Here is a 12,565-nt window from a genome sequence, read left to right on the forward strand (position 1 = left end):
ATCTTTGGCTGCAGAGCACATAGTCAATCTGATTTCTGTGTTGACCGTCTGGTGATGTCCATGTATAGAGCCATCTCTTGGGTTGTTGAAAAAGAGTGTTTGCTATGACCATCGTATTCTCTTCACAAAATTCTGTCAGCCTGTGCCCTGCTTCATTTTGTACTCCAAGGCCAAACTTGCCTGTTATTCCGGTTGTCTTTTGGCTTCCTACTTTAGCATTCCAATCCCCCATGATGATAAGGACATCATTTTTTAGTGTTAGTTCTTTGAGGTGCTGTAGGGCTTCATGCAACTGGTCAATGTCATCCTCTTCAGCACTGGTTGTTGGGGCATAGACTTGGACTACTGTAATACTGAATGGTTTGTCTTGGATTTGAACTGAGATCATTCTGTCATTTTGGGGATTGTATCCTAGTATTGTTTTTCCTACTCTTTTATTGACTATGAAGGCTATTCCATTTCTTCAGAGGGATTCTTGCCCACAGTAGTATACCTGATGGTCATCTGAATTAAATTCATCCATTCCTGTCCATTTTAGTTCGCTGATACCTAAGATGTTAATGTTTAGTCTTGTCATCTCTTGTTTGACTACGTCCAGCTTCCTATGGAAAAAAATCTTTACAGCGTTGGACTTTCCTTTCACCACCAGATACATCCACAGCTGAGCGTCCTTTCGGCTTTGGCCCAGTCGCTTCATTCTTTCTGGTGCTACTAGTACTAGTCCTCTGCTCTTCCCCAATAGCATATTGGATACCTTCCAACCGGAGGGGCTCATCTTTCAGCATCATATCTTTTTGCCTTTTTATACTATCCATGGGGTTTTCATGGCAAAGATACTGGAGTGGGTTGCCATGTCCTTCTCCAGTGGATCACGTTTTGTCAGAACTTTCTGCTATGACCTGTCCGTCTTGGGTGGCCTGGCACAGCATAGCTCATAGCTTCATTGAATTACGCAAGCCCCTTCAGCACGACAAGGCAGTAATCCATGAAGGGGTGCTTCAGATTATATCCATTTAAATAAACGTAAATTTAAAAGAAGAAATGGCCAAGCTCTCATCTTATTGCAAAACACAGGATCCTTTGTGATTGTGCCTTTCTTCCAGGTATGAGGTCATAAATCTGACATAAGATTTGTTGATCTCATGGGAGAACTTGGCCCCTTTAAATACATTTTCAAGAAATTTGGTGCCCATACTCTTAAACAGAATCACACAACAGTGCTTGACTCATGAAAATATTGCTAGTCCTTGGTTCAAAATTTCACCAGAATCAAGGTTGGATAACTGTAGATCAGGGGTGTCAAACTTGCAATGTCATGTGATGTTTTGTGATGTATCATGACTTTTTTCCCCATTGCCGGCAATGGGGTAAGCGCGTTTTTGCTATGATGCATCCGGCCCATGGGCCGGCAGTTTGACACCCTTGCTGTAGATCATTCCCTCTGAAGAACCTGTGGTTCTGTCCATCACAATATTATTAACCCCCAGCATTCTGTGGGTGCAGGGGAAAAAACTCAGTTAAAGCAACTTTAAGTTTTTGACGTTTTCAGAGTTTTTGTCATGGCATAGGGGGCTGGAAATGGGAGGGGAGGTCAACTGATTTTACAGAAAGCAAACTTCGTTATTTTCTTTTGCAGTGGCTTACCCTTTTGGAGTAGATTATAATAAGCCTGAGGTATTTGTAAAGAACACTCAAAACTTCTATCTTACCTCTGAACCAGGAATCACTTTTGGCATTTGGTGAGTAATTACTTGGCTCCATTAGCCTCTGTGGCATAGATTATATAGGTCCAACCTGGAGTTCCTGTGGTCAGGCTCACTTGAGATCAGATCTGTGGCTAAGGGACCGTACTTCAAATGGGTCTACGACAGGGGTAGGAACCTTGGCTCTTCAACTCCGAGAATTCCTGAGTCAGCATGGTTGGTTCAGGAATTCTGGGTATTGAAGTCCACAAGTCTGAAAAGAGCCAAGGTTCCCTACCCCTGTTCCAGGACAACACGGTCCAGCAGACTCGCCCAGCCAACGTGCTGCAGGACAATTCAAAGCAGGATAACTCAAAGAGGGACAAATGAGTTGCAGCTCACCCAGCCTCGAGGACTTCCAGCGTGAGAGGGTTCGAACCTAAAGTGAGAAAAGGCCCATTGCAATTCACTTTTCCTCTCTTGAATTGTCCCGCAGCGAGTTGGCTGGGGCGAATTGGCTACGGCAAATTGGCTATGGTGAGTTGCCTGGGGTGAGTTGGCCTCAGTGAGTTGTTCCATTCTACTTCAAAGTAGCAATGTGGGGCATCCATGGAAGAGTAAACAAAGACAAGATGGTGGCCACAACTGTACAATTGATCCCTGTTCTTTTATGCATGCACAAAAGCATCTTTGATTGCATGAGTGAAGTTGCCACATTGATCTTTTTGACATCTCCTGTGATACCCTTAGTAGAGAAGCTGGATCAGTGTTCTTCCATTTTTGCGTTGTTTCTGTTGATGCATGTATGAATCTTAATTCTTTTTTAAAATAAACATCTTGGCTACTTCAGTTAATTCAGTGACCTGGCTCATTAAGTAATTTGGACAATGGTAGCTTACCTCCTTTGGACAACCAGTATGTAAAAGATAATCTCAGCTGCAGGAGGAAGGAAGGCATGGGAAACATTACAGAAGGGAATCCTCCCTAGTTTTCTGGAGAGTAAAAGGAAAGAAGGGGAGAAATATTTTCAGTCTTGCAAGATTCTGTTAATGTAACCTTAAACATAAAGTTACCGTAGTACTTCTGAGGTAGGCTTGTCTGGCCTACCTTGGAGGACTAAAAAGAGGCCTGTCTGACCTGTTGGCTTCCTGTCTTAGGTATACTCTAGCAGAAAACAGACGGAAGGAAGCTGAAGGAAAAGACTTCAGCTGGTATGAAGAGGCCCTCGCAGATGATAACCCCATCATCATCTATCTCCACGGCAACGGGGGTACCAGGTGAATTTCGTACTCTCAGCAGAAACATTAATCCCGAAATTATCCTATGTGATCTATGTTGGGGTGGCAATCCAGGGAGGGAGAAACTGGCTTCAGGTCTCTGCCAGACTGAGAAGCAAGGACTTCACACGTCCTTTATTATGAACTGAATTTTTCTACTGTTAGTTGCCAGTGTTCTTAATTTGCAACACAGAGATCCCATAAAATGATAAATTAAGCAGTATGATTTTCCTTTTTTGTAGTAGTTTTATTAAACATTACAGTTAAAAAGATAAAAAATAATTCAATAAAACCCTAAAAGCACAGAGAAAAAAAAAACAAAAACAGAAAACGGAGAAAAAAAGGGAAATAATTATATATATGTGTGTGTGTGTGTGTGTAAATTTTTTGGCTTGCTAATTTACACAAATATGAGCTGCCACTGCTGTGGCTACTGCCTGTAGATGTCCTTGGGCTAGGCTGAAACAGGAAATAAGATTTGTCCCGTGTCTGGGACTAAGCAAGTGTATTCTGAATGCTTAACAAACATTTAAAACATTACATATATATATATATATATATATATATATATATATATATATATATATATATATATATGTGTGTGTGTGTGTGTGTGTGTGTGTGTGTGTGTGTGTGTGTGTGTGTGTGCGCGCGCGTGTGCGTGTGTGTGTGTATGTGTGTATGTATATGTTTTCATAGATTTTCACGGGTACAGGTGTGTAGGTCTTGGCGTATTCGGGACTTTTCCCGTGTAAGATTGAGAGTGTCTTGGCGACGTTTCGACAAGGTCCCACTCGTCATCTTCAGGCTGGTGTCTTCAGCTTCGTGCTTGTGCGAGCAAAGCGTGATTGGAGCTGCCGTCTCTCTATAAATATTGGTGGGGTTGTGTGTGGTGCTGGCTTTGTTGCTGTAAGTGGGTTGGTTGGCTGTGTTGTTACATCCTGATTGGATGATGGAGTTATTGTTTGCAGCTTAGTCGGCTGTTTTCTAACATCCTGTTTGGCTGAGGTGTTGGCTGTGTGCCCATTAGTCTTTTGTGTTGTAATGACTTGGATGATGGGCTGTGTGATGACATCCTGAGCTCTAGTGTAGTGATATCCTGAGTTCTGGGCGAACTGCAACCACCATCCAGAAGCCAAACCACGGCGGCATCTCCAGCTGTTGCACCCCCTCCCAACCCCCACACAAAGCAAACCGACACACGCCATGAAAACAAAGCCAGACTGCAAACTCAAAGCCAAACCAGAGCCTGGGATGTTACACCCCAGCCTTCTGCTCAGGACATTACATCCTGAACCTCCAGAACTCAGTGGGTTACAATACTAAAGCTCGGTATGTGTTGTGACACAGCCAACCACCCAGGATGTTGCAGCCCAGAACTCAGGATATCAGTACACTAGAGCTCAGGATGTCATCACACAGCCCATCATCCACACAGGATGTTACAAAACAGCCGACTAAGCTGCAAACAATAACTCCATCATCCAATCAGGATGTAACAACACAGCCAACCAACCCGCTTACAGCAACAAAGCCAGCACCACACACAACCTCACCAATATTTATAGAGAGACGGCAGCTCCGATCACACTTTGCTCACACAAGCATGAAGCTGAAGACACCAGTCTGAAGATGACGAGTGGGACCTCGTAAAAAAATAACCAAGACACTCTCAAAAGACCATTAAGGGTTACAAGATATAACCTATCTATTTTAATCTTGATCAAATAAACTAACTTTATATTCCTTTTACTTTTGAAATCTTGTTTTCTAATCCCTTCAAATAATATCCTAGAATATAATTTCTTTTCATTTTTTCTTTGTTCCATCCTATCAAACAGCATTTGTTGTTTTGAATGGGAATGATTATTGTAATTAATTTCAAGTCCATCTGGATCCTTAGTGCATTTCTAAAATTACCTTTTTGCAAAAAAATATTTTTTTAAAAGTCCTTCTATTTGAAACTTCTTTCACTAAGGATTGAAGGAAAACTACCTGCCAATCTATAGGTTCCTAATATCTGAAAAGCAATCAACAAGCAATTTCCAAAAGTGATTAGAAAAAAAAGTAGGCGAATCCTTTGTCCATAAACACTCCAACCATGGTTTAGGTGGAAATGGCATTCCCTTATCTCTTAGACTAGAAAACTAAATCTCCTGAAGACTGAGTGGCTGTGCGTATTGGCATCTCGGGTTAACCAGATTATTCCACCTTTAACGATGGGGGGTGAGGTGTTACCCCCCGTTGATAGGGCTCGCAACTTGGGCGTCCTCCTGGATTCACGGCTCAATTTTGAAGATCATATAGGAGCCGTGAACAGGGGGGCTTTTGCCCAGGTTCGCCTGGTGCGCCAGTTGCGACCCTATCTGGACCGGGATGCCCTACGCACAGTCACTCATGTGCTCATGACCTCCCGTCTAGACTACTGCAACGCTCTCTACATGGGGCTGCCCTTGAGGACCACTCGGAGGCTTCAACTGGTGCAGAATGCAGCCGCGCGAGTTGTGATGGGGGTTTCCCGATACTCCCATGTAACACCTCTACTCCGCGAGCTGCATTGGCTTCCGGTTGCCCTCCGGGTGAGATTCAAGGTGCTGGTGATGATCTATAAAGCCCTGAATGGCTTGGGCCCGGGATATCTGAGGGAACACCTGCTGCCGGCATGAAGCTCCCTTCATCCAGTGAGCTCCCACAGGGAGGGTCTTCTCAGGGTGCCGCCGATAAAAGATTGTCGGCGGATAACACCCAGGGGAAGGGCCTTCTCTGTGGGTGCGCCTGCCCTCTGGAACCAGCTGCCCATGGAGCTTAGGACTGCCCCCGACCTTCGCACATTTCGCCGGGACCTGAAAACCTGGCTCTTCGAGCTCTCCGGCCCAGGCTGAGAATTTTTAACTGGGGTTTTTAATTCTAGGGATGATTTAATCTTTTTAAATTTGTTTTTAACTTTTGTATTGGTTGTTTTAAATGCCCTGTAAACCGCCCTGAGTCCTTCGGGAAAGGGCGGTATATAAATTTAATAAAATAAATAAATAAATAAATAAATAAATAAATAAATAAATAAATAAATAAATAAATAAATAAATAAATATTTTGCAGTCTCCTTGTGAGGAACAATTCTCTGGAACACTTGTGAGTGATCCCAAGTCCTTTTCTTGTCCAGAGAAGAATTTCAAAGAGCCCATCTGCTCATTGGCTTTAATTCCATAGCAGTTGTTGGCTCCAGTTTTAGTGGAACTATTTTCTTTTTCCATTTTCCCCCCGGCGGTCAACAATATGACTCCCCTGTGACTAATGCTAATAATTTCATCAATGCTAGAGTTTTATTTAAAGAATAATTTTATTAAGAGTTATATTAGTGTTAGAGTTGCTCAAGAAATAAATATGCCATTTTAATCTATATTGTAGGATTTCTCAGACTTTATGATATGGCAGCTGTCTGTTGTAGCTTGCACATGAAGACTACACCCTAGCCTAGAATGAATTTGGAATAATAGCTATCCAAATTCTAGGGTTTAGTTTTCATGTGCTTGGAACCAGGTTGGGGAAAAAACATTTTGACCTTTTTGATAGATAGATAGATAGATAGATAGATAGATAGATAGATAGATAGATAGATAGATAGGCAGGCAGGCAGGCAGGCAGGCAGGCAGGCAGGCAGGCAGATAACCTTTATTGTCATTTTTTACTGTGGGCACAATGGAACACATTAAAAATGAAATTTAGTTGCTTGTTTGTGACCTCTGGAAGATACCAAACAATAGACTAAGATTCCTGAAATAGTTTGATGGAAACCCAGCATTCTGTAGAGCAGGGGTCTTCAAACCAGTCCCTTTAATGACTTTTGGACTTCAAAGAAAGGTATAATCTTTCTTTCCAAGAAAGTTTCTGGGTTATATATAGAGATGTTATTAGAAAGTAAACAAATTGAGGGCTATAGCCCAGGGCCCTGTTTAGAAGTGGATTTCTGTACTTAGTGAAAAGCCAGAGGTAGTTGAGAAGGTAATGGACAGCTACTTTATCTATTTGTCTGCTGATAGTGAATACTTTATGAGCCACCACCATAAGCTCCATTTTGCGAGAGTGTCTGTGACATGATGCCGGAATGTGTTCATTGATTTGGAAGCATTGGGGCTTCCCCTCGCCCATCACATAATCATAATTAAAAGCAAGAACTCAGTACCACTCTGTTGAAACATATGAAGTAGCAAGAATTTCAGCATCTGGTAGAATGCAGGAGTCCAGAGGCAGGAAAACTGGCAAAGGTATACATGGCTGGAATGGTGTAGGAAAGATTAAGGCCTGGTTCTAAGTGAAGAAAACAGATAGGAAGGACCCATCCTTCCCTCCCCAGAATCTCCCTGCTTCCATATAATATTCAATATACTGTTCATTTTCTTTCAGCATTTGTATTTTCCCTAGGATTAAGCAAGAAAAGCTTTGGAGGAGTTGAGCAGTGATTTCAGTGGCAAAATTCTTGTGAAATCTGAGGTCTTGTGCAAGGCTAATAATGTATTTGGTTCCTTTTGCATTTTAAATGATTATCCTGGGTATAGTGACAGCCAGGATTTGGCATTTACAGTCATTCAGAAGAAGCTGGAATTGTGCTCATCAGGGCTTTTATTGTCTGGAGGAGGACTGAGCAAAACTTCTCCCTCTCCAAGCATTGTTCCAACTTCTTTTGCAAGAATGCAGGCACAAGCTAGCTACAGTCTGGATAACACACCCGGGTTTGCCATCCAGCAAGATGTGAATACCCAGAGGCCTCTTTTTGCATAAGAAGGTGTCTGATTGACATTTTAAAAGTAAAAGAAGAGGAAAGAGATGGTTTGTCGTCCTTTATCTTGGAGAGGTTTTCATAATCTACGTTGGCAAACAAAGAACCTTGTCTGTCTTAGCAAAGGTGCTCATAACACCTGCTCATTTTTGCAAATAGTCAGTCTGAATTAGTTTTGCAGATTTAGTTCTTTTTTTTGTAAAAGTCTGGAATTTTTATTAGTCCTTTTAATGACGTCTTTCCATTGTTTAATTACTGTGTTTTATTTATGATATGCTTTAATATTACTTAAATGCATGTTTAGTGACAAGAATATCCTATCAAATTTTCCAGCTGGAAATAGAAAGTAGAGAAACTTCATAGCTTGCATCCAAGAGAAAACAAAGGAGAATTTAAAGGGGAGTTGTAGAAGATTCTCTTTCTATTGCAAACAAGAGTTGAGTTCCCATTATTACATTCTCCTCCACTGGATTTGTTCTTTTGAAACAGCTGGGAATGCTTGTTCATATACATATTCTTCCTTTCCCTTATAGCTAAACAACATTAAAAACCGAAGTAAAAAATAATTTAAAAACCACTGTATAGATGTGGGGAGAAATAGGTTGATGACATTACAGATGCCAGTCAATCAGTACCATCTATAGTTGTCCTTTCACCAATTCCAGCTGTTGTCTACATTTTTTTAGTTCTTGTCTTGATGTTGGAGTTTGATTTTGTTCTTTCAGGGTGTTTTTTTTTAGATCAGCCTAGGGAACACCATCAATGCAAGATTTTCTAACCCATTCCTTACATTAAAATACCTGTCGTTATGGAACAAAATAACACATTTCTTCGCTTTTTCCCTTCAAGAACCATTCACGAAATAAGAATTTTAAAATAAAACCAAGGAATATTTTGAGGATATCAAACTTGTACAGTCTGATGCCCTCCAGTTTTATTACACCTTCATTCCCATATTTGTTAGGTTGAATGGCTACACTGGAAGCCAAGACAACTGGAGGCACCCTATTGATGGAAGGCTGTCAAAGAACACCCAAAGAGCTTGGTTGCTGAATCAGACCAAATACCCACCTAGACCAGTTTCCTCATGACCATAAGCGTTAACTAGATGCTTCTGGAAGTAGTGAAGTGGGCAGCTACAGTATCCTTCTTCCTTAGGTATTTTGTGGTAGCTAATTTCTGAACTCTCTTCCAGGGCAACAAGTCACCGAGTTAATTTCATAAAGGTATGTATTAAAAAAAATCCGTGATTAGTAAAATTTCTGCCTGGGTTGCAGTGCCTTTGTTTTCACAGATCCATGCCTATGCTTGTCTTTTTATTCTGGGATTGACTAGCAGCTTATTAGTGAATGTGCCAGCCTTATGGGCAGAAATAATACTTTTCTTGATATCCTAATGCTGTTTGAAACCACTTCCATTTTATCTACCTGTTCTGTGCATTCCTTTTCACTCCCTAGGACTGAGGGTCTTATTCTTAGCAGTTAAACTAATTATGGACCTTGATCTTCCTGTTGCTTAATCTGCAGATACAGATACTTTTATTGCTATTTTTGAACTGCACGACATTAACATGTTATAGTCTCTTCAAAACTCTGTTGTTCTTTCTATTACAAATACTCATTTGAGCATATCCAATGCTGTGTATAGCATTTCAATGCCTAGTCCTCCCATATGACATTGGCCAGTAGGTGGCAGCAAAGAGGTGCAAAAATCCTTTGTCTCTTTAGTGTCATCTAGTGGTTGTCTGAATAATTTGATTTTATCTGGGCTGCCTATAATGTTAAATGTTTCTAATGATTTTTAGTATTTGTATTTGTAAGCTGCCTAAAGTCATTGGAGTGGACAGCTATAATAAATTTAAAATAATTATAATAAATTGGATTCCCTAGAATTTTTGGGTATGGCTTGAAGTAAATTGTCAACAGTTTCCCAGTTTGAAATTGACTGTGTATTGGGAGAGGTATCCTTTTCATTTTAAACATCCAAGAACAACAATGGGCAGTCAGAGGACAAGGTGAATTTTCTTTAGACTGCTCATTGATGTTCAGGGATACTTACGATGGAAAGTATAACTGCTCTATATCAGAAACATTTCTGAGACAGCCAGCAGACTACTATTACTTGTTGGTTTACAAAGAAAATAAAAGAAAACCTTCTGAAACTTCTTAAGCAAACCCAAAGATCCAATAACCAAAGAAGAAGAAACGTAAAGATTATAACACTGTAAAGATTATAACAGCCACTATGTAGAACAGACAGGTAAAAAATTGAAAGAACACATTCCTGGAAGCACGGTGTTATGTTGGATTTCTTTATTTATTGATAGAAAATGGGATGTGATTAGACCTTGGGCTATGTCTTATTATTATTATCATTTCTATCGCTTTTATCAGTATTTGGGCCCATTATTTTGCATGTTACCTGTTTTTTTAGTTTAATCCTCTGTCTGCTATTCAGAGTCACTGCCTATGAGATGGATAGCTATACAAATTATTTAAATAAATATGTTCTAACAGATCAGCCATCAACTAACACATAGGGCTAAACTCCATCTACATACATTTAAAAAGTAGAATAAAAAAAATCAGGGATGAAAACTAATAGCCCAGAACACATCCTCTTTAGCAACCAACATATAAACAAGCCAAGACTAGCCAGGCAAGCTGCTGTATATAAATAATCAGCAAACTCCACTCCCCCTTATATTGATAATGTTACCCAACTTGCTAACATCTGCAGGAAAACAACATCAGCAGAGAATACTAAGAACCCAACAGATGTCTGGATTGTCCAGCTATGATATGGCTACTGATGCAAATCTTTTAAAAGTGGTTTATAGACTGTAGCTTACATGGGGCTCATCCTTGTGTTGCCTTAAACCCCAGCACAACTATGTCCTGGTAACTATTTTTGTATGGCATATTCTCATTGCCTTCATCCTATCCTCAGCTCACTACTTCAAAGGTTGGGGACCGCTGGTTTATATAGTACACACAGTTGTAAACCACAGGCTTTCTTCTAAATAGCAGGGTGGATAATTCCAATCCTACCTAGCCCAACCCAACTGAATTATGTATAGATGACAATAGGTAGTGGTTAGATCAAAGGTACACAAGTGGGTTGGAATGTAACCTGAGTAAATGTCTTTGGGAAGACTCTTCCTCCTTTTCATAAAGATAAAGGGAGGGAGGGGGGAAGCACATTCTGTGCTTCAAGATTCTGTTGCTACAGGTAATCCTTGACTTGCAACAGTTCATTTAGTGAAGTTACAATGGTACCAAAAAAGTATTTTATGACAGTTTTTTACACTTAGCCACCATGGCAGCATCCCCATGGTCATGTGATCAAAATTTGGGTGCTTGGCAACTTTTCCTATTTATGACAGTTGCAGTGTCCCGGGGTCATGTGATCACATTTGCAACCTTCTGACCAGCAAAGTTAATAGGGAAGCCAGATTCAATTTACAGCTGTGTTACTTAACGACCGCAGTGAATAGCTTAAGAAATGTGGCAAGAAAGGTAGTAAAATGGGGCAAAACTGTTGTTTAGCAAGAGAAATTTTGGGCTCATTTGTGGTCATAAGTTGAGGATTATTTGTATAACTTTATCAAAAAACTAGTACTGGCCTACATGACACTGGCTTCCTAGTCTGATTGCCTTGAAGGTTGACGTGTCCTAGTGGTAGGGTTTTGTGAAATGACTTTCTCCCTTTTAGAAAGTTATTTCTGTTTCAAATTTCTCTAACTTTTAACGCAGGCAATGAGTGATGGTGGCTTCCATGTCTTGACTGTAGACTACAGAGGTACGTTTCAATGCAAAGTTGATTTCTAGGTGTTCAGTATATTTCTGTCTAATTTGCCTGATGATTTCTCCAAGGCTATGCCGACTCTACTGGTAAACCTAGTGAAAAAGGCTTTACAACAGATGTTCTCTTCCTTTACAACTGGGTAAAAGCACGGAGTGGAAATAGCATGATCATCTTCTGGGGACACTCGCTGGGCACTGGGTAGGTTGTTATTTTGACCTTCAGAGCAAGAGAAAATGTTTCTTTTGATCTGATAGCTTGAAAATTGATGACTATATTTTGGACATTGGTGTGTGTGAGTGCATGTTCTTTATAAATTCTTATTTTTATTTATTTTTTTACAAACAAAGGCACTATAACATTATCAAAGTCAAGAAGACTTGAAAGGAATATATAAGCGATGGATCAGCAGTAGAAAACCTGCTGAACTTCGACCTCAGTAGTATTTTAAAATAAAATTAATCTTTTTGAAGTCTAAAATGCTTAATTAGCTAAAATGTACTAAGACCACAGATTTCAGAAGCTTTCAATGGGTTTGAGAAGGGGCATTTGTGGCAGTCATGAAAGAAGTTCGTAATTGTTAGGCCAGTAGTTCTCAACCTTTTCTTCACCACAGAACCCCTTTAAATACCTTTTGTGGCCATGGACCACCAAGCCTTAACTCAGCATTTAAATCATAACATTTATTCAAGCCTTTGCAGACCCCCTCTGATGACATTGTGGCCCCCCAGGGTCTGCAGACCCCAGGTTGAGAACCAGTGGTTTATGATGTAGCTTAAGGCAGTAACTCTTCCCTAATTTATGCCAAAACAAACAACATAGATGAGACTTACTTCAGAATAGATAGGTTAAGACTTTTTGTATCCTCACAATTTCTTCTTTCCTTGTAGAATTGCTACTAATACTGCCAGAAAGCTGAAAGAACAAGGTAACTATTATATGAATGGAGAAAGTAACATTTCTCATTGAATTGTTGTGGAAGATTCTGTCTGTTTTTGCATAGTCTGTGTGACCTAGAACAGTTTTCA

At 40.3% G+C, this 12,565-nt stretch overlaps 1 protein-coding gene across 1 annotated transcript in view; it reads left to right on the forward strand.

The window, feature by feature from the left end:
• Positions 1-12,565, forward strand: part of ABHD12B (abhydrolase domain containing 12B) — a 35,858-nt gene that overhangs the window by 13,937 nt on the left and 9,356 nt on the right. The window contains exons 3-8 of the mRNA XM_083349982.1: positions 1,637-1,739; positions 2,840-2,959; positions 8,929-8,959; positions 11,489-11,534; positions 11,609-11,738; positions 12,428-12,465. Coding sequence (XP_083206108.1) covers positions 1,637-1,739; positions 2,840-2,959; positions 8,929-8,959; positions 11,489-11,534; positions 11,609-11,738; positions 12,428-12,465 — 468 coding nt within the window. The remainder of the gene's footprint in view (positions 1-1,636; positions 1,740-2,839; positions 2,960-8,928; positions 8,960-11,488; positions 11,535-11,608; positions 11,739-12,427; positions 12,466-12,565) is intronic.

The sequence above is a fragment of the Vipera ursinii genome (assembly GCF_947247035.1).
Source record: "Vipera ursinii genome assembly, chromosome: 1".
NCBI classification, from domain to species: domain Eukaryota; kingdom Metazoa; phylum Chordata; class Lepidosauria; order Squamata; family Viperidae; genus Vipera; species Vipera ursinii.